This window comes from Lissotriton vulgaris, chromosome 1_1 (assembly GCF_964263255.1).
Source record: "Lissotriton vulgaris chromosome 1_1, aLisVul1.2, whole genome shotgun sequence".
NCBI classification, from domain to species: Eukaryota; Metazoa; Chordata; class Amphibia; order Caudata; family Salamandridae; genus Lissotriton; species Lissotriton vulgaris.
In genome coordinates this window covers 1,613,656,889-1,613,684,587 of record NC_141685.1, presented here as the reverse complement: position 1 = coordinate 1,613,684,587, position 27,699 = coordinate 1,613,656,889, and the positions used below count along the sequence as shown (strand labels likewise).

General features: G+C 46.2%; 1 protein-coding gene across 5 annotated transcripts in view; it reads right to left on the bottom strand.

Moving 5' to 3' along the window:
- Positions 1 to 27,699, bottom strand: part of GOLGB1 (golgin B1) — a 294,232-nt gene that overhangs the window by 104,221 nt on the left and 162,312 nt on the right. For all 5 annotated transcript variants that reach the window (XM_086918651.1, XM_086918690.1, XM_086918672.1 and 2 more), the window contains 2 exons: positions 18,563 to 20,507; positions 16,475 to 16,653 (listed from right to left, as the gene is read on the bottom strand). In XM_086918651.1, the coding sequence (XP_086774777.1) occupies positions 16,475 to 16,653; positions 18,563 to 20,507 (2,124 nt within the window). The remainder of the gene's footprint in view (positions 1 to 16,474; positions 16,654 to 18,562; positions 20,508 to 27,699) is intronic.

Sequence of the window (27,699 nt, the reverse complement as noted above, 5' to 3'; positions counted from 1 at the left end):
TTTCCCTAAGAATGGTAAAAGGGAAATAGGTCTAAGATTTGACAAATTGGTCCAAGGAATTGAAGAATTCTTCCTGATAGGTCTGACAAGAGCTTTTTTCCAACATTGTGGGACTACTCCAGATGTTAGTGAGAGGTTTACAAGCCTCTGAACGTCAGGGCCCAGAGTGCTCCCTAATGGACCCATAAGTCTGGCTGGAAGCAGGTCTGCCGGGCTTCCGCTTTTAATATCCATGAGTAGTCTTTGGACCTCACTCAGTGATATTTCTGGAAAATCATTAAAGGAATGAGACTTTGTAGCTTTAGTAGATGACATGTGCACCAAAACAGAGTGATCTTGGCTACTTTTATCAGTATTAGATGTCTCTATTTTCCTGTAGATGGCATCAATTTTATCAGTGAAAAAGCTTGATATGCTATCACAAAGATGTTGTGAGGCCATGTCTGCGCTTTCGCAAGCAACAGGCTTTAGAAATGTATTGACAACCTGGTACAAGGTCTTTGAGTCATTACCAGCTGCCTCTAACTGAGCGGTGATATAGTGCTTGCGAGCAGAACGTATGGCTTTGTGATAAGTGCTAAGTGCCCTCCTATAGTTAACTTTATCTCCTTCCAGGTGAGAAGTTCTCCAAGTCTTTTCGGACTTCCTAACTATCCGTTTGAGACTACGCAAGTCCTCCGAATACCAGACTTCATGTTTCTTGGTAAGACTTGTTTTAAAAGTCTTTATCGGGGCAAGTTGTTGTACTACATCACTGATAGCTAAATCCCATTTAGAAAGGGCGCTGTTTATGTCGTCTGTACATACAACAGAGGGGGAAAGACATTTTTGTTCAAAGGTGATATTAGTTATTTTATGCCACTGCCTTCGTTTAGATGGAATATGGACATGTGAGGTGGATCGATGGACATAAATTGGCATAAAAAACTCAAGCATAAAATGATCTGTCCAGGGATATTGTTTGGGCACATTACATTCAATACCAGGAAAGTTGGTTATTATCATGTCCAAAGTGTGTCCTGCTTGATGTGTGGGTCCACTATTATGTTGTTTTAGTCCCAAAAGGGAGATATCGGTCATAAAAGATTGTACCTCATTGTTGTTTTCTTCCTCACTATGGATATTAAAATCCCCCAGTAATAAAAAGTCTTTATCTGGGCTTATATGTGGTGCTATTGCTTCCACTAACAATTTGGGCATATTTTTTAAAGGACCAGGAGGACGGTAAACCAGAGCTCCCTTCCTATTACCTTTAGTGGATGAATCAATCCTAAATATCAGCATTTCAAAGTCAGGACTGCAACATTGGTCCAAAACTGAGACAGAAATGTCGTCTCTAAATACAATAGCTATCCCTCCACCAGTTTTTGTGGGTCTGTCCTGTCTAACAATCTTATAACCCACCGGAATGCCAAGGGTAATAGCGGGGTTGGTATGAGGTTTAAGCCATGTTTCAGTTAAGAAACACATATCTGGCTTGTAAGTAGAGATAAGATCCCAAACCTCAGTAGAATGCTTTACTAAAGATCTAACATTACACAGTAGATTGCTACCTCCAAGAGTCAAAGTAGTGGTGATGTTATCAGAGCATTGTTGATAAGACACGCTATGCGTTAAAAATTGTGTATGGCATGACCTACACGAAAAAGGACCTTCAGGGAAACAATGAGATGAAGGACAACAATCATCTTTGACTTTACTAGTGTTAATCTTCCACATGCCCAGAATGTTTTCAGCAATGACACCAAAATGCTATAACAATAAAGCATGCTAAATCATATATATATCAGTTTTTAAAAGAAGAGAAACAAGCAGAGAAGTTGGCCACTAAAGGCTGTCATTCAACTGTGCCCCTGTCTACACATATTGCTTACTTCTATGAGGTGTGGGGGGGTCATTTATCTGTCGATTTGCAATCACTAAAAACAAATGCTTCATCTCTGAATTTTCACTACTACATCTTTCTAAACAACTTACAGGACCCTTAATTAAAACCTCTGCTGACGGTTATACATCCCAGATTTAGCCCAGCTCTCAAATATGGACAAGAGGCTTTTCTGGGAATGCTATGGGCGTCGCTTGGCGTATCTCAATGTAAGCTCTAACATCATTTGCTGTCTGCCACGCACAACAACTCAAGCACAAATCATGTTAGAATAAGGCCTGCTGCAATACACTCTTGCTTTTCAAACAGACTTTATAAAATACAGGCATCAGGTTAAGATTGAGCAACCGAGGTTGCTTAGATCTAAGCTTCGGTCATAGTTCAACGTCTGCATTAAAGCACAAAATGCAGTCTTTTCTCTGGTTTTGAACACACTTAACATGAACAACTCTTGCCAAATGAATATTTTAACTGGCCAACCCAATGAGATATGGTGCACACTGAAAAAAGACATCACATTTGCTAAAGATTCAGACAGAGTAGAGATGTGCCCATCGGAAAACATGCGGGTCTTCTTGTGATACTGATACTTCACACTCTTTTGTCAGGACCCTTGAACACATTCATGGCCCATATGTACCAGTTCAACCGAGTTCTATATTAGGGCTTCAATATATGCAGTGGTGCACAAACAATAAAGAAATCTGTTAAATAAATGCACCTACTGGATACTTCACCTATTTTGTTTTTATTGCAACAGCATCCTAAGGTGTTGAATTTTTCCCTATGCACAGCATTTCTTGTATTTTCTTGATGGGACACTGAACAATTAGTTGAACCCAGATCAGTTGATCTATCATAAATGCAAAGCCACATTTCTTGTGGACAGGTCCCTTAGTCCGACATGGGCACTGATTTTACATTAATTGTTTCTCTATGTTTGTGTGTACAACTTATGATATTTCAATGTAATTTCTGTGGACTTTGCACAGTGTCCCGCTAATCTTTTATTCCATTCACTGTAAACATCAGTAGGAACAGTTCATTGGCTATCCACTACTAGTGGCATAAACGTGAAACCATACTGCCCTGTTGGCAAGGAAATTCACCACTAAGGATCTTTTCCCAGTGGGTCAGAAATTGTGCTTTTTTAAAAGTCGTCACATAATCTTCAAAAATGTCAATCCAGTGGCCAAGATGGCAATCCGATAGGCAGCAGTTCCCGCAGGCTCCCGGTGTCGGAACCTTCCCGCGGGCCTAACGAACCGTAAAATCCCCCCACAAGGCACAGCTAGTGGTGGGGGAGTCGCAGGTACAAGAGGAACAGGCGCTGGAAGCACCCCGACAGCTTGAGTGTTCAGGGACGAGACGTTACGGTCCCCGCCGCTGCTGGGAGCGACATGGCGCCCTACCGCCCCGGGCGAGTCAGCGTGTGAGCGGGCGGTTGGCGGACGAGCCCAGGGACTCCTGGGACCAATAACAGCTCCGGAGGAAAAACCAAGTCCCCCCTGAGTCTCGCCTAGCGTCATTGGCAGAGCCCGGGCAGAGGCGTGAGATCAGGGGCATCTCGGCGGCCGAAGCACACCAGGAGAGCCAACGCGCGCGCGCGGAGGCGCGAAAACTGATGCCGGGGATCCGGGGCCTGGCCTGGCGTGGGCAGACCCGGCCTCTCCCAGCGAAACAGAGCGGCCTTCAGGGCTTTTCCCCAGAGACACCCTGCTGGCGCCTGTCACCCGCGGCGCCAGCTAGCTCAAGCAACAGGCCACAGAGGTGAGGAGGCTGGGGGCAGCAAAGCGAGAGAGGACAGGCCTCGCAGTGGAAGCCGGCACCATTTTGTGGCTGCGAGGACTGCATTCGGCTGCCAGTGGTTGGGGAAGTGACTCCCTGGGCCCAACCGTCAGACGCGTGTCCAGCTAGCGGGGGAGGTGGCAGAGGGGACTGCCAGCCGACCCCCCCCCCCCCCCCTTTGGATCTGCACTACAGGGACAACCAGCATGACTTCCCATCTGAATATCATTGATGCCCACCAAGTGCTTTACATCTGTTCCATTTCCCTGACGGGTCTTCCCGCGCTATCACATTGACTATCTGGCGCTACTAGGGAGGCGAACCCTCAACGTTCATCCCCGGGGAGTGTCCTGATCCACGATTGCCTAGGCCCATAGTACTCATCGATGCGGTCCCAGAAATACTTCTCCTGGGAAATCCAAACAAGATCCCCACATCCCTCCCTTGGCCACCATGCATGGGAACGCCTCCAACCCCCAAATCCGAAGTTAAAAGTCTGGGTATCTGGCTGGACCAGGATCTCAGCTTTAAAACTCAGGCTAGAAAAACCGCAGGAACTTGTTTCGGCCTCATCAAGATGTCACGAAAGATCCTTCATCTGATCCCTCCCCAATCCAGAAAACTTCTGATGCAGGGGCTAGTGAACTCCAGACTAGACTACGGCAATGTGCTGTATCTGGGGACTCCAGCCTCTGTAGTTTACAGACTGCAGTGCGCACAGAACGCGGCTGCCAGAATCTTGACTGGAACTAAAGCGAGGTGTTCGGCCAAACCAGCTCTCAGAAGCCTGCACTGGCTTCCAGTGAAAGAACGGGTCACTTTCAAGACCTTGTGTATTTCCCACAGAATAATGCACGACGAAGGCCCCCCCATTCTGAGACCACTGATGAAACCGTACTAGTCCAATAAACAATTAAGATCCAACTCCCTCGCTCTCGCCAGCGTTCCAAGGATTAGGAAGGCCAGAACCGGCGGTCGCCTGTTCTCTTACAACGCCCCTAGACTGTGGAACTCCCTCCCACTCACCTTGAGGAGAGAACATAACCACCTCAGTTTTCGGAAACAACTGAAAACCTGGCTCTTCCCTTGAACATCACTCTCCTCTGCTTCCCTCTCTCTGGATCTATGGTCACTAGCGCTGGGATGCCCTAGGGTAGCTATGCGCTTTATAAATCCCAACTCAACTCAACTCAGAGGTGCCTACTGGGCCTCCACGAGCAGGCAGCTGGCACTGGGAGAGGATACTATCTTGAGCCATGTGCAACTCTGGGGGGATTGCATCTGGCAGCGCAGCTCTTGAAGCCTGAGGCTTCGCGGTGGTGGCCGGCGTGGTTGGAGGGTGGTGGAAGATGGCCAGCACACGGAAGAAGTAAGAGCGCACGCTCACCGACATGCTGATCAAGGGCCCGTCCAGAGGCGACAAGGGACCCTCTTCCCCGGGGGCGTCAAAGCATACCACTGCTTCGGAAGACGGAGAGGTCCCTATAACTAAGTCCTATCTGGAATCCCTGTTTAACTCTCTGAGGGCGGACTTCCTTGCGTTGAAACAGGAAGTGGATGGGGAGGTCCGCGAGGTAAGGAGAGAGGTGGACGGTGTAGGGCGAACGTTTGTCGGTCATAGAGGACGCAGACCAGACCAGGGGCAAAGAAATTGAACAACTTCAGCAGGAGGTCCTCCGCCTCCGGGACCAGCAAGTAGACCTCCTAGCACACGCAAATGATCTCGAGAATAGATCCCATCGCAACAACATTCGAATCCAAGGGGTGCCTTCTAAGGAAGAGGGAGCGAACATCACTGCGAACCTACAGGACCTATTTCGGGAGATTCTGGTGGAACCCCAAGACTTCAGAATCCGCATTGACAGAGCGCACAGAGTAGGATTAGCGCGATGGACACCTGCTCCACCCCGGATATCCTGGCCTTCCTTCTGGACTTTCCACTGAAGGAGAGAATCCTACACGAAGCACGCCAGAAGCAACCCCCACACTACAAGGGTCACCCGATAGCGCTTTACCAAAACTTATCAGCCATCACACTTCAAAAAAGGAAAGCTTTCAAGGTGGCCACAGCTGCCCTTAGGGCCAAGGGGATCCCATACTGTTGGGGACATCCCTTCCGGCTGATCTTCAAATGGAACAGTACCCTACACCAGTTGCGATCACTTAAGGACACTTGCGCCCTGCTGGGACTTGAGCACGATTATGGGCCTACCTCACCAGGGCCCTCGCAGCAATCCTCACGGGGAGTGTGGCAAAGAGTAGGCCGTGTACGGTCACATGCAAAGGAGCTGAAACCGGACCCTGACACTATGGCGCAGGAAAGGGCCCTGGCCATCCAAGAAGTGGCCAGAGATACGTAAGCGGCAGTTTGAGCCTTTGAATGTTGGGGGATCCTTGGCACTGCAACAGCGATGGCCCAAGGGGGGGGGGGGACTGGGCGGTGAGCCGAGGGGGGTTCGCTCATCTAGGTATCTTCACCACCTGCCTGCAGTTTTGTTTTCCAGGCTTGGGACTGTGGTAAACTGTTGGGGCTTTATGGTTGGGTTCGGGGTGGGGGGAGTTCGGGACTACAATATCAGGAGGAGCTACATTCCACAGATGGTTTACTGGAGAGGGGGAGGCGGGAGGGCGGGTGGTCAGGATGGGGGGCGAGAATTGGGGGGAGTTGGGGGGAAGGGGTGGGAACCAGTGTGCCGACAGGGGCTGCGGCCCACGTGTAGGGCACAGCGTTAAAGGCGAATAGTAGACTGCGCAAGATCCACTTCCCTGTAACGAGATGTCTGAAGCCACGTTGAAAGTTCTCACACTGAACGCGAAGGGGCTCAATAACCCCATTAAGCGGCAAGCTGTCCTGCCATATTTAGAAAACTCAGGCGCCGCGATTTGTTTACTTCAGGAAACTCACTTACTCACTAAAGATTGGCATAGGAAGAGGTCCCACACGTTCCCTGGGAGGCATGACAATGACATTGGGATCCCTTCATGCCCGTAACACGAGTCAGGAACCCTTTATCAAAAATGCCTTGTCGGAGGCCCTACGTTCTCCCGACCCCTTAATACTTATGAGGGGGGACGTCAACTTGGTGATGGATAAAGACAAAGACGGATCAGGCCACCGCTTTGGCACGCAGGCGCCATTTCGGCAGCAGGGAAAGAGTGGTTGACACAGAGTGGGCTAAGAACTTGTGGCGAGTTAAGCACACTTAGACCTTACACTACACTTTTTACTCTCATGTGCACCACACGCACGCCAGATTAGACCACTTCATAGGCTCCTCTGAGTTGGAGACTCGGGTAGTGGATGTGGATGTCACTCCGGCTGCCAGTTCAGATCACGAGGCCGTGGAAATAACGTTTAGGGTCCCCCGGGTCAAGGTACCACCCGGTCGATGGAGGTTAAGGGAATCCCTCCTGCTACGTAGGGAGAGAGTCCAGCAACTCCGTAAACGCATCACTTGCTATATCAAGCTTAATGATCGGCCGGACGTGGGGGGAGTTAAAGGCAGTGGCGAGGTGAGAACGAATAGCCATTTCGGTGGCCAAGGTCAAAGACCGCAAAACCAAACGGGAATCCCTAACGGCCAAAGTAGTTGAGTTGGAGCAGGTGCATAGTCGCACGGGAGCTCCAAGAATTTGGAAACAGTTACAAATCGCCAGAGCTCAACTGGCAAGTCTAGATACAGATTGGGCCAAATACGCTGCTCTCCGACTACGCCAACTATGTTTTAGACGAACGAGCGCATGCCGCTCGCAGCACTTGCACTTGCATTCCTGAGATTAAGTCAGGCACGCTAACCATTTTACTAGCAGTTTGGGACCGCCTATTGACAGACACCAGCGCAATCTCTGCCTCCTAGCCGAGGGTAGCGCATTGATGCAACAGATGTAATTTGATTTTAATTGTGATTGATTTGAATAATTACTTTTATTTTCACTGAACTGTCACAGGATTTTGTGTTTACTCACCACTGCCTCTGCCCCGGCGTGTTCCCCGTTCCACCGGTGAATGTTCAGTTTGAGTGGAGGGAACCTGGCACCGCAACCGGTAGTGTCCCCCTACCACTTCCGGCTAAAACAAGAAGGTCAGCACTCTAGTTGCTCCTCCATATAAGCAGATGTTTCCCGTCCCGCGCAGCGGTGCGCGCCAAAGTGGAGCCCGTCTGCGCCGGGTCCGGGCCAAGGCCCATGCCCCCTGGCCAGTCGACCCAGCCCCACTACCTCCCGAGGATAACTTACTCTTCATCTGAGCTGATGTCACTGAATAGTTCCCTCCACCTAACACACTTCCCTCCTCAGGCCATTTTTCATGATCCGATCGGAGGTCCTTTTAAATGTGTTAAGTGTACTGAAAAAAAACCCTCACTAGCCCAATCCAAACCATTTAAAGCCGCGCTTATTAATGTTCGTTCTCTCCCCAAACATAAAATTGATATACTTGAATTAATCGTCAATCACACCCTCGACCTACTTTTCATAACTGAGACGTGGGGTGACGAAGCATCAGGACCTGATTTTAGGGCAGCCCTACCGGAAGGCTTCTGCGTATGCCGATTAGACAGAGTAAATAAAAAAGGAGGTGGTATAGCCATCATTCATAGAACCCATCTTCGTGTCAAAACAGTAGCCCTTCATCACATAGGCTGTGAATCAGTCTCCTTTTCCGTCATCCTTACTAACAACCAATCCCTGACCGGTATCTTGCTTTACCGTCCCCCAGGTCCCGGTACCAATTTTCTTGCCAACATTAATCATCTTATAGAGACCACCGCGGGAACCCCCCACTACACCATACTTGGGGACTTTAACTTTCACCTAGAATCAGCGACGGACAGTGGCACAACTCTGCTTATAAACGATCTCTTAGCAGTTGGACTACGCCAACTTGTCATTTCCCCTACGCACACAGCTGGCCACACTCTGGATGGGATATTCACAAACAATCCAGATATTACAATAGTCAGTACTATTCCTCTCACCTGGACAGACCCCTCCGTGGTCTTCTTTAACATCAAACCCAGGATAGCTCACCCCAAGCACACTACTTCCACTACACAATCAGTCACTAGAAATTGGAAGAACATCGACTTCGCTCGCCTTAAGGATACACTGAGTAATTCCCTCAATATCACTGAATCAAACCCTGAAATAGCATCTAACAACTATCTAGACCTCCTAGACACGGCTTTCAACTCCTTGGTACCCCTTAAATCGACATTACGTGATAGAAGGACGCCGTCTGCCCCTTGGTTCACCGAATCCCTCCGGCTGCAAAGACAATTTTGCAGAAACCTGGAAAGACATTGGCGGAAACATTACAACCTCCAAGATAAGCAAGCCTACAAGAATGCTCAGACCAGATATAAACAACTTATATCCGCCGAAAAGAGCAGATATTACACCAGCCAAATTAATATGGCAAATGGCTCTGCCAAAAAACTCTTTCAGGTAGTCGACCACTTGTCTAACCCACCTAATCCCCCTCCTGACACCTCCCAATCACTCTGTATTTCCTTGGCAGCATTCTTTTCGGATAAAGTCACATCCATCTTCTCTGATTTTACTCCGCAATCGGGCCCTGACATTGACCCCTCTCTTGATCACAAAACATCTGATATTCCTACCTTCTCAGAATTTCAGCAGGCCCCGCCTGAACTTATCGCTCATCTGATTTCCACCATTAAATCCAGCTCACCTATGGACCCATGCCCACCGGTCATCCTCAACACTATTCCTGAGGTGATCACACCGGCCATAGCCAATATCTGCAATTCCATGTTCCATGCTGGTATTTATCCTGCAGTATGGAAAATGCCATTGTCAGGCCCCTCTTAAAATAAAACACCCTTCTTTACCATCCAGCTATAGACCCATTTCGTGCCTCCCTTTCCCTGCAAAGATCTTTGAGAGCATAATGAATAGACAGTTGTCTCAATTTATTCATACCAACCACCTGCTGGACGATTCCCAGTTCGGTTTTAGACAGGGGCACAAAACTGAGACGGCCCTCATAAAGGTGGCCGATAATATCAGAATGACCTTGGATAATGGAGGAGCTGCAGTCTTGATACTGCTCGACCGGTCTGCAGCATTTGACACGGTCGATCATACTATTCTGATCGACCGTGTCTCAGCTGTTGGCATCAGACATAAGGCCAAAGATCTCCTCACCTCCTTCCTTATGAATCGCACCCAGGCAGTGAAATTGGGTTCATTTACCCCCCCCCCCCCCCTCCCCCCCTTTTCCCTCCCATGTGGAGTGACACAGGGCTCCTCGCTAAGTCCGACCTTATTCTACATATATGTTACGGACTTAGCGAGGGTGATCAAAGAACACGGCATTAACCTTACAACTTATGCTGATGATACCCAGTTGGTCTTGTCAGTTCACCATGATGGTATCAAAGTGGCAGCCAATTTTCAAGAGGGAATCGGGCTATTAGTGTCTGGATGTCCTCCAGCTGCCTTAAGTTAAACTGGTCAAAAACAGAGATTATGACATTTGGAAAACTTCAACCCAGCTGGTCCCCTCAATGGTGGCCCAATGAGATGGGTCCACCACCCCAACCCGTGACCAAGGTCAGAAACCTGGGAGTCATCTTTGATGACAGACTACTTTTTAACCACCACGTCAACTCAGTGGTATCTACCTCATTCTTTACATTGAGGAAAATTAAAAAGCTACTCCCTTATCTTCCACCCTCTGCAGGAAAAACCTTAATTTCCACCCTTATCTTCTCAAGTACTGATTATTGTAATGCTATCCTCCTCAATGCGCAAGAGAAGGTCCTTAACCGGCTCCAATTGGTGCAAAATGCCTCAGCCAGACTCCTACTGGGCATTCCTAAATTCTGCTCCATCTCCCCTTATATCAGCCAACTGCACTGGCTACCAATTAAGAGCTGTATCAAGTTTAAGGCGTTGTGTATCGCCAGCAAGGCCATTAACAACTCTGGCCCACAGTTTCTTAAACAGGCCTTCAGACCGTATGCTACACCCAGAACTCTTCGCTCAAACTCTGCTCACCTTCTCAAAGTACCACGAACAAGAAGGGCCAACTGGGGTGACAGGTGTTTTACCATTTCCACTGCCAAACTGTGGGATGCTCTCCCACTCAGCATCAAAACTAGTTCCTCCCTCATTACTTTTAGAAAACAACTGAAAACCTGGTTATTCACACGCTAACTGCCCTCTGTTCGTCTACTGCCCAATCCACAGCGCCGAGACACCCCCGGGTATTTGAGCGCTCTACAAATCGCACAAACATAAACATAAACACACATACTACGTGGGGGGGGAACAAAAAGGGACGCATCCTAGCGAGCGTACTTCGGACCAAGGTCCAGCGTTCAAAAATTTTAACCTTACGCAACACAGAAGGGGAAGAGATCCACGACGAGGCACAGATAGCGGGGCGTTCAGGGACTATTATGCATCTCTCTACAAGGAAGATCCCACACCTGTAGATAGTGTCGAAACTTATTTGCATGGCATAGCTACCACCGCGTTGAACACAGCAAACGCAGGGTCCTTAGATGCACCTGTCAGAATCGAGGAGGTGGTCCCGCCATCTCCTGCCTTAAACCCCTGAAATCACCAGGCCCTGACGGTTTCTCCTTCGGCTTTTACAAGGTTTTCCATCCAGTACTTGCTCCGATTCTTTCTACACTGTTTAACTCATTCCAAGGCCCCGGTTCCATCCCACCTGGCATGCTGGAGGCTGACATCATAGTGCTGCCTAAGCCGGGCAAGGACACTACCCAGTGCTCTGCTTACTGGCCGATTTCCTTACTTAACATTGACCTCAAACTCTTCAGAGGGGTGCTAGCCTCAAGGCTTGGACCTTGTCTACCGGGGATCATAGAGCCGGACCAATCGGGCTTTATCCCCGGTAGACAATGCAGCGACAACACCAAATGCATCCTCCACTTAATTGACAAAGCCCACTTCCAACAATCAGATTCGGTGCTCTTGGCCATTAATGCTGAGAAAGCGTTCAATTGCGTTGATTGGGGCTTTCTCGAGAGGGCTTTGATACACTTTGGCGTAGGGGGAACGCTTTCAAGCGTGGGTTGCAAGCTGCTATCATCATCCACAGGCACGGATTCGCATCAACGGACTGAGCTCACGGACATTTGAAATCCAACGTGGCACCAGGGAGGGGTGTCCACTTCCCCCATCTTGTTTGCGCTATATATCAAGCCGCTAGCACAGAGGGTGCGCGACAACCCTGATATCCGCGGCATAACCTTCGGCGGAGAGCCACACCCAATCGCCCTATACGCTGACAATATTTTGGCGGCGCTTGATAGCCCTAGATGTTTAGTGCCGGGCTTTCTAGAGGAGATGGAGGCATTCGGTATGGTGTCAGGCTTCAAGGTACATAGAGGGAAATCACTGATATTGCCACTTGGTAAAAATGCCAACACACAACACGGAGCACCCACATATGGAGGGGGTCTACTAGTTTAGACACAACTTCCCTACCTAGGTATCACCCTCGCACCGTCCACGGAACAAACAGTGGCTCTAAACTACGCCAAGGTAACATCGCAGATCCACAGCGATCTTGGGCGTTGGCAGAAAAAAACACTGTCCTTGCTAGGGAGGATTGTGGCAGTGAAAATGTCAGCACTCCCTAAGATACTATATATCTTTCAGACTATTCCAGTGCTTCCTCCGACCGGGGCGATCAAGACGCTGAGAGCAGCGATTCAGCACATCATCTGGGCGGGGAAGAGATCGCGTATGAACAAACAGCTAGCTTTCGAGGGATGGATGAAGGGGGCCAAGGGATTCCTAATTTGCAACAATACTTCCAAGGGGCACAGCTGAGATACTTGGTAGAATGATACAGGCCCGAATCAGAGAAGAGGCGGCTCTTCCAATACAGGGCGATGGCCCAGACCTCCTTATGGAAAATACCATTCCTCCGCCGCACCCACAGACCGCGGTACCTCCAGAAATCGCCCATCACGCGTACAATACTAGGTGTGTGGGACTCGGTGGCTACCAAGCAGGAACTCACATCATTCCCGTCCCCGCTAACTCCATTACTGGATAACCCTGACTTCCCTCCATGAACCGACGCTCACATGTTTCCACAATGGCGAGGCTCCAACTGCAGTTCGGTGGGGCAACTTTTTGACTTAGAAGGCGTCCTACCACTCTCCACACTGTCACAGTTTTATGATGTCAAATCGCCGCAGCTCTTTCAATATTTCCACCTCCAGCATTGGCTCACGCAACCCAAGACTAATCCCCTAGTTGGTAGGCGAATGACGGAGTTTGAAAAATGGCTAGTTACGAAAACTTCAGACCGCGGTTTGATTATGGAGCTCCATGAGATGCTTTTTCCTCCCTCCGAGTCACACCGCTCGGCCGGTCAGAGGCGTTGGGAAGAGGAATTAGGAAGAACACTTTCGACACAGGAGTGGCAGTCAATTTACTATTGGGCCAACCATACGGCTAGAAACACAGCAGTGAAACTGGTCATATACTGGTACTTAACCCCAGCTAAGTTACACAGGGGCAACCCATCTTGAAGTTCGACCTGTTGAAGGGGGTGTGGTGAGATAGGTACGCTGACGCACCTTCTTTGGGACTGCAAAGAGGTCACGGCCTACTGGACTTCTGTCCTCGAAGACATAGACACCTCCCTTGACAGCGAAATCCCACGGTTTCCAGCCTACACTATCCTAGGACTTCCAAACGTGCTCACCATCCATTAGGGGCGACAAATGGGTCTAGCATTGCAGGCAGCCTCCCAACATATCCTGTCTATCTGGGGGACTAACACGCGGCCCACTCACACAGGCTGGTCGCACAAACTTTGGTATACATTGGGGATGGAACGCATTCAAGCCACACTCACACAAAACCACTGCCACCTTCTATACGGTCTGGCAACCACTGTTAATACTTCTATCCCAGGAATTCAACGAAATAATGTGCCCAAGATACCTCCGCCTATGTTATTTTATGTTATCCGTGCTTATATAACGCATAGCTGCCCCAGTAAAGGGGCGTCCCGGCGCTTCCAGCATCAGAGAACAGACCTGATCACAACAGAAGGATAACTCTAACAAAAAACAAAGACCAGAGAGCTATTTTAATGGAAAGAGATAGGTTTTCATAGCTTTCCTAAAATCCAACAGACCCTCCAAACCCCGTATTTGAACCAGCAGGGAGTTCAATAGTTTGGCCAGAAAGCAACGGAAGGACCGTCATCCCGCTCGACAGCGTTTTACACTGGGAACAATGACCAAATGCTGCCCTAAGGAATGCAATGAGCGGGGGTGAGTATACGGGGCAAGCAAGTTACAGAGCAGGCTAGGCGTAGCGAGCTTCAGTATCTTAAAAGAAAGACATAAAGTCTTAAATTGGATCCACTCCGCCATGGGAAGCCAGTGAAGTTTCCGGATGGTGTCAGCAATAGGACAGAACCGAGGGAGCCCCAACAAGTCTCAGTGTGGGGCCAAGACATGCAAACAGGCTGAAAGCAAACCTAATATAGGTGGGTCTTAAGCGCCTTCCTAAAAAGGGCATGATTTTCGCTGACGCATAATTGTGTAGGCAATCTGTTTCAGAGATGAGGGGAAAGGAAAGAGAAAGATCTACAGCCTGCTCTGGCCTTCCTAAACCTAGGGACTCTGAGGAAGGCCTTATCACATGATCTAAGAAGTCTCGAGGGAGTGTGGAGCAGATGCTTGGAGGCTAAGAAGGATGGACCTTGATCATGGAGAGTGCGTTGAGGTAGGCAGCCCAGCTTAAAAATAATTCTCTTTCCCACCGGTAGCCAATGTAGAGACTGAAGAAAAGGGGCTATTGCTGTGTCTGGGGGAGGTAACATACGAGAAGAGCGGCAGTGTTCTGGACAACCTAAAGTTTAGAGAGCAAATTCTCATTTATGGAAGCCAAAAGTGAGTTGCCGTAATCCAGACGACTAATTACCAGGGCCTGGACAAGGGTTTTCCTTGAGGAGAGTGGTAATAGAGGGAAAACTCTTCCCAGCAGACGCAACATATGAAAACAGGAGTGGATAGTGGCTGAGGTGCGCTCTGTCATAGAGAGGGATTGGTCCAGGCAGACCCCCAGGTTTTTTACCACCAGTTTGGATATAGGGACAGGGCCAAACTCTGCTGGCCACCAGTCAGGATCCCAAAGAAGTAGGGTTTGTCCAAATAACATGATTTCTATTTTAGAGAGGTTGGGCTGAAGCCTGTATTCCAGCATCCAGGTGGATATGGCTTACATCCTGGAGGAGAACGAAGCTTTAGATTTAGATACATTATCCCCAAAGGAAAAAAGCTGCTGTGTATCATCCGCGTATGAGATAATCTCAAAACAAGCTTAGCAAGGGGGGTGATATAGATATTAAAAAGCGTAGGGTTGAGTGAGGAGCCCTGGAGATCCCAATAGTCAAGTGACATGGTGCTAGGCTTGTAAGGACCTAGAACGACCATTTGGGATCTCAGGGACAAGAAGTCCACTAACCATTTGAGAGCCATTCCATGAATCCCGATCTCCAGTAGTCGAGATGTTGTGGATGAAACACTGTATCAAATGCTGCTGACAGATCTAGTAGAACGAGCATTGTAGGAACATTGGCATTAAGAGCTCATTTTATATGGTCAGTGACCACAAGCTAGGCTGTCTCAGTACTGTGAAGGGTCTAAAGCCATACTGAGAGCTCCATAATAGACTGTTAGCCTCAAGGTAGGTTGTGAGTTGCTGATTAATGTACTTTCCCAGTAACTTAGCCAACAGAGAGAGGAGTGAAATAGGACAGTATTTAGAAAGATCGGTGGAGACTAAATTAGACTTTTTGGATGGGTCTAATTAAGGGCGACTTCCAGTCTAAGGGGACTTTCCCAGTAGTTATGATAAATTGATCAAGGAACAGATTTGTGGGGCCAATTCACAAGCAAGGTTCAACAGAACTCTAGGGAAACAAACGTCTGTAGGAGAGCCGGATTTCACAGACCTCAAAAGATTAAAGGTGTTTTCTAAAGAAATTTCTTTGAAATTACCTAAATTGCTGGTTGGGACAGTAAGAAGAATAGGGACTACATGCCTCTCATGGGGCACGGCAGTGATGGAAGAGAAGTTTTGGTAGATCTCCTTGAATTAGCCATCAAAATGATCTGCCAGAACGTCGCATAGTGATTACGACGGAATTGGTTTAGGAGAGCAGGCCGCCGGATTTATGAAGGAATTGAGTATTTAAAAAAGTGTTTTAGATGAGTTCGCTGCCTCGTCAATTTTTGTCGCAATATGGGTTTTGCGAGCTAAGTTAATGTTGAGATGGTATGCCATTAGGGCCAATTTATAGATGTTTTTGTCAGCAGGGAGATTAGTCAAATGCCATCCTTTCCAGTCTTTTACAGGAGGCTTGCTTAGTCCTTGGATCAGGAGTATACCAAGGAGCATGAGGTCTGAGTGCTCTTTTTGACAATGCTGTGAGGGGCGATTTTGTCAAAAAACGAATTCAATATCACATTGAAATTACAGAGCACTAGGTCCATGTCTGCGATGTCAGATTGTAAAGGGGGCACATGTCATTGGCCCATGCAAGAGGGGTAACTTTCTTCCACTGTCTGGATGGCTTGTTATGGCAGGTGTGTACTTGACTTTTTGTCTTGAGGGCGGGAGATAAAACAGATAAATGAATGATCAGACCAAAGCACGGTTTTGGAGGGTCAATGCCAGCTAGTGGCAACATCGATAAAATTAAGTCTAGGGTGTGACCGGCAGAGTGAAAAAAACATTGATCGTGAAGTTTGAAAAACCTAAAACATATACCTTAGTTGCAGGAGTTCTTGCTGTTGGGAAACAGTTTCCTGCCTCAGCTGTTCCTGTAGACTTAGCTGCTCATCTAGTTGCTGCTGAGACTCCAGCAGATGGGCTCTTAGCTGGGCGATATCTCCTGCCTCCTCTCCAATTCGCAGGTACTGCTGTTGCAGATTCTTTAACTCCTTTAACTTCAATGAGACAAAAAGACAGGCATAGCCAAAGGTATAGGTCAAATGCAAAGTAAATCCTTGTAAAATGGAACAAGAAGAGCAACAAAAAAGCAGGTATCCAAGGGACTGCAGTATAAATATGGGCCAACAGCAATCTAATACCTTAAAAGAAACATTAAATAGCCACTTAGCCTCAGATTTCATTGAGAGCAGACACATCCATCTATCCGCAGCAAACAATGTCAGCAATTGAGTGGAGCTTGTGGGAGCAGTACAATGCTTAACTGTGTTGGGACCAACATTCTTCTTGCCGTATGTAATGCGTTGTCATAGACATTTAAAATGTAGCTCCAAATGAACAAACATTCAGCTACTGAGCATGTGGCACTACTAGTCAGTAAAGTTGCAAGGGTTAACGTAGAACTGCTGGCTGATTTAGGATTAACACATACACCTATCAGGAAAATGGCTGTGCAGCTGGTAGTCTGGTATCATGCTCACTGACATTGATAAGTGCGCTATGACCTTCAGTGGGATCCCCACAACCAAACTGCGTTACCTTAAAACAGATTTCCTTCCTAGGGGGTAGACAACACAAACCAAGGTCTATCTAGTAGAAAAAGATATAGGTCTGTTTGGGCAAAGACAGCACTATGGGTTTTGCACAAATTTACATTCCAATCACAAAATCATTCCCAACTAAAAATAAACATGTGTATCACTGAGAAGAACTTGGTCAATTTTATGACTTTATCCTGGTGAAAGACAGATATGGCACCATTCTGAAATTAGTGCCTACATGAAGAGGGTGAACAAGGTCTCACTAGCTGCAAATAAATATGAATAAACAACTGATTAAAATAATGCTAGAAAACAGAGTGAAGTTCAAATAACTTCTTAATTCTCTTTAAAGTTTCTTTCAAAATATACATACATAAGCAATGCTCTTATCAACCCTGAAGGAATATGAAAACGTTCTCCTATCGAAATGTTGGAGAAGCAGTCTATGATATAAAATAGTGAACAAAAACATATAGGAATTCTTTGTAAATGCAGACACAAGTAGATGTTCCATAACCATCTCCTAAGTTTTGTTAACTAATATAAAGCTTCTGTTGTTGGTGAATAGGTCACATAGCATTGTTTAAGCCATTGGTGAGAAATGTACACACTTAAATATTCTGTATATACTAGGCGGTAAAAGGAATAAAGAAACATAGACACATTTTGTCCTGCATTCTAATCTTACAAAGGAAATATACTTATATTTTTGTGAAAAGCACAAACCATCTGTAAATGACTAACTAAAATCTATCCAACAGAAAACAGAACCAAACAAGAGCTTGAGTAAGATAAAGTGCTTAAGAATATGTTTAGAAGCGGAAAATTGCAACAGACCGCTATAGATGGCCCCAGGCCTTCATGGAGGGGCTCTGTACTAGCAAGCCTGATACTTCAAGCAAGAGTCCTGTTTTGTCTACTTTAATAGAAAATGGATGTTTTGTTTCCAAACAGATCTAGGCTTCGGTATCACCCAGAATGTTATTCTAAATGTTATGATTTGAGATGAAGCTGACCTGGACATAACATTAAGAATAAGAACTCCATAGACAAACACAGAGTCAGTACTAAGAAATTAGAAAAGGACCATAGCAGGAGGAACTTAACTTTAGGCAGCTCAAACAAGGTTTGGTACCACGGAGAATGATAGCACAGCATTACTAATTTATGTTGGGGTGACTCATGGCAGTGATTTATTTTCAGTCTCAATTTAAAAATCATTGCTGTGGATCTTCCAAAAGCAATCGGGGATGTGCTCACCTGTATCTAAATATCACACTACAACACTGCCTTCAATAGGAAAGATCTAAGGCTCCTTAAACCATAATCGACCATAAGATAATGATTAAAAATTCAGATGACTTACAAGGCGGTCTCTGTCATTTTGCAGAGAAGAAAGTGCATTCTTCATGCTCTGCACCTGAGCAGGACTAGCCCCTGCCACACTCTGCTGTTTCTCCTCCTCCACTTTCCTCTGTCTGTCCAGCTCACTGAGTAGCCGGTCTCTCTCATCCTGTAGGCTCCCCATGGCATTGGAGAATGACTTCAGCTGTGTGGAGTAGCTATCCAGCTCCGAGGACAGACGAGCAACATCTTCATCTTTAGATTTCAGTTGCTGCTTGAGCTGCTCAACTTGGGAGAGCAGATCTTGTTCAATTGAGCTGCTCTTTAAGGAGGTAAGTTCCACAGACAAAGAGTCTCTCTCCATTATCAGCAAGCCTTGATCGCCTCTGAGCTGAGTCAGTTCTTTCTGGAGCTCTTTAACTAAAACCTCTTGAATCTCAAGATCAGATGAGTATTTCTTTTCCAGATCTTCAAGTTGTCCCTGGGCCGCGTCACGACTATCCTGGAGAGAGCTCATGGACTTTCCAAAAGCCACAGCTTGTGCTTTCAGATCCACATTCTCCTCAAACACTGAAAGATACCTTTGCTCCATCTCCATCAGGTCTTTAGCCAGCTCTGCCACCCGTACCTCTGCAGTTTCTGTCTCATTTCTCATGATACCTGCTTCATGCTGTAGACTCTTGAGCTCTTTTTCATGCTTGTCCTCCATTTTTGCAACCTTAACTTCAGCCTGCCTCTCACTACTGAGTATATTTTCTTCTAGTTCCTTTATCCTATCCTGAAGGACAAGGAGTTCCGCGCTCAACCTTTCCAAATCCTTTTCTTTATTCTGCAGTTCCACTTCTAGCTCAAAAAGTGGGCCACCACCTTTCAGTGCAGCAAGCTCACTATTTAACTGAGAGACACACAAAGTCAACGTCTCAGACTCACTTGCTACTTTTTGCTTTTGATCTTGCAAATCATTTACAGTCTGGTTTAGCTGCTCAGCCGTTATCACAGAGTCTCTTAGCTGCCTTTCTAAGATGTTCTTTTCCTCTTCGAGGCTGTGGATTTGCTCCAGCTGAGCTTTCAGGAGTTGTTTCTGTTGAGAGTCCTTCAGGGTGATCACTTGATTAAGGTCTTCCCTATATCTCACTAATTGAGCAGCGAGTTTGGCATTTTCACTGTTTAGGTCATCCATCCCGCTGTATAAGCCTCGGATTTCCTCTTTGAGCTCATTGTTCTCACGAGCAGCCTCTTGGATGAGTTGGTCCTTATCAAAGATTGCAGCAAGATGTCGCTCTTCCAATTGTCTGTACTCTTCCAGCACCCGGTCTCGGTCATCCTGCAAGGAAGACATGGACTTGGTGAAGGAATCGAGACGGGCCTTGTGCTCTTTGCCTTGATCCTTGATGGTCTTCATCTTTCCAGTAAGAACACCCAGTCTCTCCTCTAGTTCCATTTTCTCAGTTTCCAGGTTCTCTTTATCTTCTGCTGCCAGAATAAGTTTACTCTCTAGCCCCTTCACTTCAATTCTGTGCTGCTCTAATAACTCAGTGGTTGCTGATAAAACAGCCTCTTCCTTGGCAGCAAGAAGTCCAATAATACTCTGTTCCTTTGATTCAATCTCTGCATGAAGCTTGTTGGTCAGCTCTTTGGAGGCTTGCAGGTCAGCTTGAAGCTGCTCACTACTAAATTTATAATTCTGGATTTCAGATTCCAGTTCTTTGACCACTGCTTCAAGTTCCTCTTTTATAGAGTCACATTCTCTGAATGAATTATCAAGCACTGTTAATTGCCCTTTCAGCAACTTTACTTCTTCATCCAACTTAGATCGCTCATGCTGGCAATCCTTGTGAAGCTTCTGAGACCCTTCTAACTGTGACACTAGTTCTTTGTTTTCCAACTGTAAACTTTCCAGTTCTGATCTGTGATTTTCTTCTTTCATTTGGAGTCTCGATTCCCAATTCTGCAAGTCATGCTCTAATCTAAAACACAAGTAAAATCAAGATTTACACATTAGTGTCTGTAATGAATTGAAACATTATATCAAGCTCATGAATACTGCTGGGGAATGTTAGTGCTTCACTAAAGTCCCAATGAGTATCTACATAATGCAAAATTATTCCATACTAAAATGAGAACTGAATATCCTGAAATATTAATAACAAATTGGAATTAACCAAATCGACAGCAGAATAAATGCAATTTTCTAACACAAACTGTGAAAAAGACTCACAATGGAAAAAGAAAAAAAGTAAACATATAAAACGTACATACATCTAAATTCTACAATGTTAATCATATAAATCCTCTTCATTGCCCCCACAACATTATATTAAAATTCCCAAAATACAAAAAAATGGGGAAAAGAGCATACTATCAGGCATATATAAACAGCTGATACGCAACCAGGTACCTGGAAATAAGTGGGAAAAATGAGATGGGATAAGGAACTAGGAAGGACTCTCACGGACAAAGAATTGACTGCAGTTCTCCTAAGGGCAAGCCTCAAATGCCTCCTCAAAGAACCCCTGATAAAACTGTCCTGATATTTGTACTACATCCCCTAAAGATTGCAAGCTTGGAACACCACCAGATCTACAACAAAGGCCAGACACACAGTCAGCGGCAGTACAGGGTTGGGGAAATGATAGGGATGGAGAATATTTTCTATGGCAGCGTAGCAAAGAGGGGTAGACTTTGAGAAATTATGGGGTCTATGTCTGGTGTTCCTGGCCATGGTATTCACATAAATGACTTACCCTAATGACTTAACCGACTGTGACTAGTGACTCAGAACGAATGGCAGCAACAATCATGGGGACAATAGAACTCACTGAAGACCTGCTAATCGGGAAATTCAGGAACCAATTAAAGGAATATCTAGTAGACAACCAATATGGACAAGATCATTGGGGAGATTAAGCTTCACTCTGCTGGCCGGCTGAATGCTGTAGGGAAGGATTTATGTTTTTTGTACGCTACCAAAACTCAATCAAAATAATTGTTCCATAAATTCTCCATATGGTTCTCAGTGATAAATGTTAGGAAATGGGGCCAGGATACACATCCTTTGCCCTATACATGGTTGAAAGAAGTATTTGTAAGATCCTAGACATCAGCAGCTTTTGCTCCATATCTTTCTTGCTGCAGTTGAGTTTGAGCATGTAATGCTCCAGAATATCATCGGGAAGCAAAGAGTGGTACCTCTCAAACCTGCGCAAGAGATTAGTCTGTGTCAAGGAAAGACGTCTGGACCGGCAAATTTTCTTGCCACAACTAGCAATGCTGGTTACAGTTTACTTTGGTACCTCAACAATGGTATCGCTATAGTTGAAGATGCACTAGGTATGGCGAGAGCAGTTGTGGCATGAGAAGGCTAGGGATTGGGGCAGACTTTATAGCCTTCCGCTTTGCCCTCAAAGTATTGAGGAAAGATCGAGGTCAGCAAGGAGGAAAAGCAGAGTATCGGAGGGAGAGAGGGGTATGAATAGCCTAATCCAGCTGCTCTAATTCCTGTTTACCATGGAGGCTACTACAGTTGAGGTATGGGCAGCAACAGCACATTTTAAAGTAAGATACTCCTGAGAGAGGCACCAACTATTGCTCCTGCAAGATCTGGATTGCCATGTGCAGTTGTGGGGTCATATTCCTTGTTGCAGTTAGATGTTCTGGGAGGCTAGCTCAGCTGAGGCAGATCCCTTTCCTTGTCTACAAATGTTGTTGTCCCTCATTTAATTCTTGCAGTAAGGCTCACTTCATACTGACTCAAAAGTGCTGACCATGTCAAGTGCTTAGCATTAGAGTTGGGCTGAACAGCACAGGCAGAGCAGAAGTCATGATATGGACATGTTTGGACAGACTGCAGCTGCAACAGAGACCACCCACAGGAGGAGTTAGGCTGAACTCACAGTTTCCAGACTCCAGGATCATTGTAGCAAACTGAGGTTAGAGCCACATGTGGAGTTTGACAGACGGGATACTCAGTCACAAACATGGTGGCAGTCTCATACTTCAAATTATAAGTTCATTATAGACTAGTGCACTTGTAATATTGCAGACGGGATATCCTCCACTTTTGACAGAACATCCTGCCCACCAAACTTTAAATAATGCCCAATGTCCCCCTGACCTGCGTTCACTGATCAAGTCTTGTTCCATCTCCTGGTGGCACAGGCTTGCAGCACTTGCAGCACTGGCTCAATCCCATGGTGCAACAGCCTTAGGAACCTTCCCTTCTGGAGAAGTACCGGCGTTTGACTTGATCACGCACCGATTGTTCAGACAGAAAATGCTTGGTCTCAAAGTGGATGTCAGCTCTTTTGTGGTCACATCCTTTCCCTGCACCACAACTGCTAGATCAATCTGAAATATCTGATACTGGGGCAAACTGGCGACCAGATATCTTCACCTTCCCTGCCAGTATTTTAGCCACTGGCATAGGGCTGTTGAGGGCAAAGACAACATGGAAGGTGGAGGATGGATCCCTAGTAAGTTACCTGGCAGAAATGGTACTGAGGTATTGCTTATTGTAGACGTGATTCTGACTCTCATTCCTAAAGAATAAATTCATCTTATCTTACTCTGAATTCAAGCCAGGCAGTTCCAGAGGGACCTTGTACCAATGGTAATATACAGAGGACATGGGTGCACCTGATGATGTTCCCCAAACAACAGAGAAGGGTTATGCAAGTCTTCAGCTGGTAAAAGGAGGAGGGCGTGCAACATGCAATGCTGAAAGCCAAAGCCTTGCAGCATATGCTACCATGGTTGAAGGAAGAAAATGCATGGGATAAATACCTCGAAAGGTCCAAATAGAATAGGGATTTTAAAGGTTGTAAGGGAGAGATGCATGTTAGAAATGTTATAAGGGTGAGAAGCACAGGCTGTTAATCAGACTATTTAGTAGAATAAAATAAACTAACTTTTAATGGAACCATTGAAAATAGAGAAGTAGCATGCAGCTCATGCCATGAACAGGCAGGGGTGGAAAATTGCTATCACCACACACCCACAAATTGTTGTTTGGATCAAGGGCAACAAGGCTTCATATTTGCCCTTCAGATAAACAGACCTGACCCTCTTCAGCACAAACCCTTTGACTCCCGTTTTGCAGTACCACACTTTGGTTATAGGACAAATGGACAGTCTGCTGCTGCTAGCACGAGATCACCTAGCTGTTAAATGCAAATGCTCAGTTATTGAAATAGTGTAAAGTTTATGATCACAATTATGACAACCACTGGAACAGTGAGATTCATTGATGTGCCTAAGAATTACAAAATCTGGTCAAGTGCAGAAGGTCAGACTTTAAGGGATCTAGTTCATTCTCAGTTTGCAAACTCAGCAATGGATTGCAAGTATAATCTGAGTTTATTTAGAGTAGGATTTTGGGAAATCAGGAGAATTTATTTTTAAACAAGTTTATTGGGATTTTCTGTGATATACATCTATATTCCATAGGTATATAGCTTAATGTTTACGTTTACATTAGAGCAAGAGACATACCATCACAAACCTTGCTAAAGCAATTGTATATGTTTTCAAATATTCAGCACAACAATATTACAAGTCAACTAAGTTTCTGAAATAGTAACCCAACTGTAAATCTACAGTAATAAAAATTTCAAGGAAGCCAGAAGTATAGGTGAAACAGGATCAGGTTTATTCTCAAGGTAGGAGTCTCAGGTCACAGGTAAAGACGGTAGTAAAGAACCTCCACTAAAAGCAGCATCCTGGCTACTCAGCCCACACTCTCACAAACTATGCACACACCAGCATTCTAATTACATCACAGTCCCTTTGTCTAAGCAGCAGGGGGCATAACTGAGGGGAGAATGCATGGCATAGAAATGAAGATACCGTAACATCACATATAAAAAAATGTCCAGACTCCATCTTGACTAATCTGTTATATGCACATTGCTTTTTCCGTAACTTAGTTTCTTGTAACTTATGGTCCTAATATCCCTTAAACTGATACCCTTTAAAAAAGTAATCTAGTGAACTATGTGGTTGATCCATGGGAGTTTGAGTTCCTGCTTTATGATTTATTCATCTGTCAAAGGAGTGTCCAGTCATAAACAGGACGAAAAGGAAAGTTGGGAGATGTGGAAGGGGAGGGGACTGGAGGGGTGTTCTTCAAAGAAAGCCTGGTGGATTGTCAAACATGGCCTTTATTCATATCCACTACCTTCGCAAAGTCTATGTACACTGAAGGGATTTACTAGTGTTTTAATTTATCCACCTTTCTCTCATTTTGCTCTGTTCCAGTATGCTTTCAATCAATATCCATTTATAAAGCGCGCAATTACCTCAGAAGGAAGTGCCCCGGCACTGGCAACAGACTAAAAATAGAGATCAGCCAGTAGTGCTACCCCTGCTTGAAGAGTCAGGTTTTTAAAGCCTTCCTAAATTCATCTTCTGTTTCTAACAAGCGCAAGTGGCAAGGCAATGCGTTCCTGAGTTTGGCGGTCCTAACTGTGAAGGACCTGCCCCCTTGTCGAGACTTAGCATATTGTGGGAGACAGAGGAGCCACAGAAGGTTAGATCTCAGGGTCTGATCATGTCGATAAGGGCAAAGCCTCTACCGGAGGTACCACAGGCCCCTACCGCTTGCTGCTCGAAAGGCAAAGGCCAGAGCCTTAAACTCTATCCTCATGGACACTGGAAGCCAGTGTAGCTGTCTCTAATGAGGACAGATGTGGTGATGGAAAGGGACCCGACGGATTAGCCATGCAGCTGTGTTTTGGGCCATCAGCAGCCTGTGGATCAAATAGGCAGGTAACCCCAGGTAGAGGCTGTTGGCATAATCCAGCTGAGAGGTCACTATCGTGTGAACTGTAATCCTACGGCTCTGCTACGGCAGGAAACATAAAAATGTCCTGCTGGTTCTCAGTTTCCCAAAGCAGGCAGAAGAGATTTGCCAGACTTGTGCTGTGAAGGAGAGATCCGTCTCACACCTGATTCCAAGATTTCTAGCTGAGTGCGTAGGCACAGGCGGAGGACCCGGTGCTTCAGGCCAGAAGAGGCACGGAGGAGGGGGGATGCTTGACTGAAGAACAAGGCCTCCGTCTGATCTGCATTTAGTTTCAGACAATTTATGTTCATCCATGTTGAGATGTCTTTTAGGCACTCCTTAAATTTCTGGAAGGCTGCAGTGGAATGTTCTTTAAACGAGAACACCAGCTGAGTGTTGTCTGCATAGGAAACTACCTTCACCCCCCCCATGTGGCAATATGATCGGCCAGCAGGAAGAGGTAGATATGAAAAAGCAGTGGACTCAAGGCAGAACCCTGCGGCACTACACGTAATAGTGGTTTAGGTGCGGAGGAGAACAGGCGGAGGAAAAACCCGCTGGGAACGGTCTTCCAGGTATAACCTGAACCAGGCAAGTCCCATCCCCTGAACACCAAGCTGGTTTAGTCATTCCAGCAGGATTGAATGCACAACTGTATCAAACGCTACTGATAGGTCTAACAGCACGAGCATGGCAGATGCGCCGCCGTCATATGTCCCTTTCACTGACTCGGCAACCTCTACCAATGCTATCTCCATGCTGTAACCTGACCGAAAGACTGACAGAGTCATGTAGGAGACCATTGGCTTCTACAAAATCGGCTAATTGACGTGAGCCAGTTTTCCCAAGATTTTCACAGGTGTAGATAGTAGGGAAATTTGCAGAAAAATTGCTGAACATTAAGAGGTCAGCATTAGGTTTCTTCAAAAAAGGAACTAGAAAAGCCTGTTTCTACGTAGAATTAAAGTTGCCACTTTTAAAGGAGGCATTTCAGATTTGATCCAGGACAAAGTTTAGCCACAGGGCCAGAGCTCTGAAAAATTGAGAGGGGCAAGGGTCCCCTGGAGAGCCCGATTTTCAGTTCAACAATTCAGCCAGTGATTCCTTGCTGTAATTTGTCGGAATTCCGAAAAGGAAGTAAGGGCATTGGGGGGGTAGGGACTGCTTGTTTTCAACTGTCCCAGACATGATCGTAAACGAGGAATAGAGATTACCTTTTTTAATTTTTTATTTATTTATGGATTTTGCGGTACAAAATAAAACAAAACAAAACAAAAGCAGAAAAAGACAGCACTAACTGTCACAGTGTTACATCAATATCGGTCAAGCAACATAGCTTGTTACAAAGCGAAGATCCATAAAACTATACAGGCTGGGAAGCAACGTATACACCATTCGGAACATTATATATCAGTGCAAGGTCATCTATAGATTAACAGCTGTCAGGAGGCCCAGCAGAATGCCCACAAGGTAATAACATACACTACAAAGGAGAGGTGGATTCCCGGCAAAGCGAGCAAGGGGGATGTCCAAAGGGAATGACAATGGCCCTATCTAACTCCTCACATCAGACCCCTTCACGCCGAACAGTTCTGCTCTCTACCACCTAAGTAGCTTTGATACAAGCCCCAAAAACTTTTAGGACGATTCTGAGGGGGAAGTAACTTGTTATACACCGCAGATTGCGTATTGCAGTATAACATGTCTTTAGACCAATTTGCGATAGTGGGTGCTGGCCCCAAGGCCCAGCGCATCGCCAACCCATGCTTTGCTATCAGTAATCCCAAGTCGACTAGACGACGTGCATCCTTCCGTATCAGTCTTGAGCGCCCTAGGAGGGCCTATTCGGGGATTCGGTAGCAGTCGCAATACTGCAAATTTGCGTAGTGGTTGGAGTATTAAACTCCAATTATTGGCTATATCAGGACATAGCCAGGCTACATACATAAACCCAGCCGGATTTGCGCCACATCTCTCGCAATCCACAGACTCTCGAAGACCATATCTATGTAACCGGGCTGGAGTATAACAAATTCTATTGAGGAACTTAAAGTGAATGGGACGATGCCGTTCATTCTATGAGACGTGCTGCGTGACTTCACAGCAATAACGCCAAGAGACATCATCAAGAGCCTTCCCGAGGTCGCTCCACCATTCTAGCCTGGCTTAAAGTGAAAAAATTCCTACGGAAATCCTGTGCTTTGCTGTAAATGCTGGAGCCTATCTTGTTGAGAGATTTTCCACGCAGTAGGAGAGAAAAAGGAGCAACCAACATATCATCCCCCAGATGTCTCACTCTATGGAAGTGGATCCTCGCAATAGGAGTAGAATCATGTCCTTCAGTGACTATCTCAGCCCACTCACACACTCCACCCTCG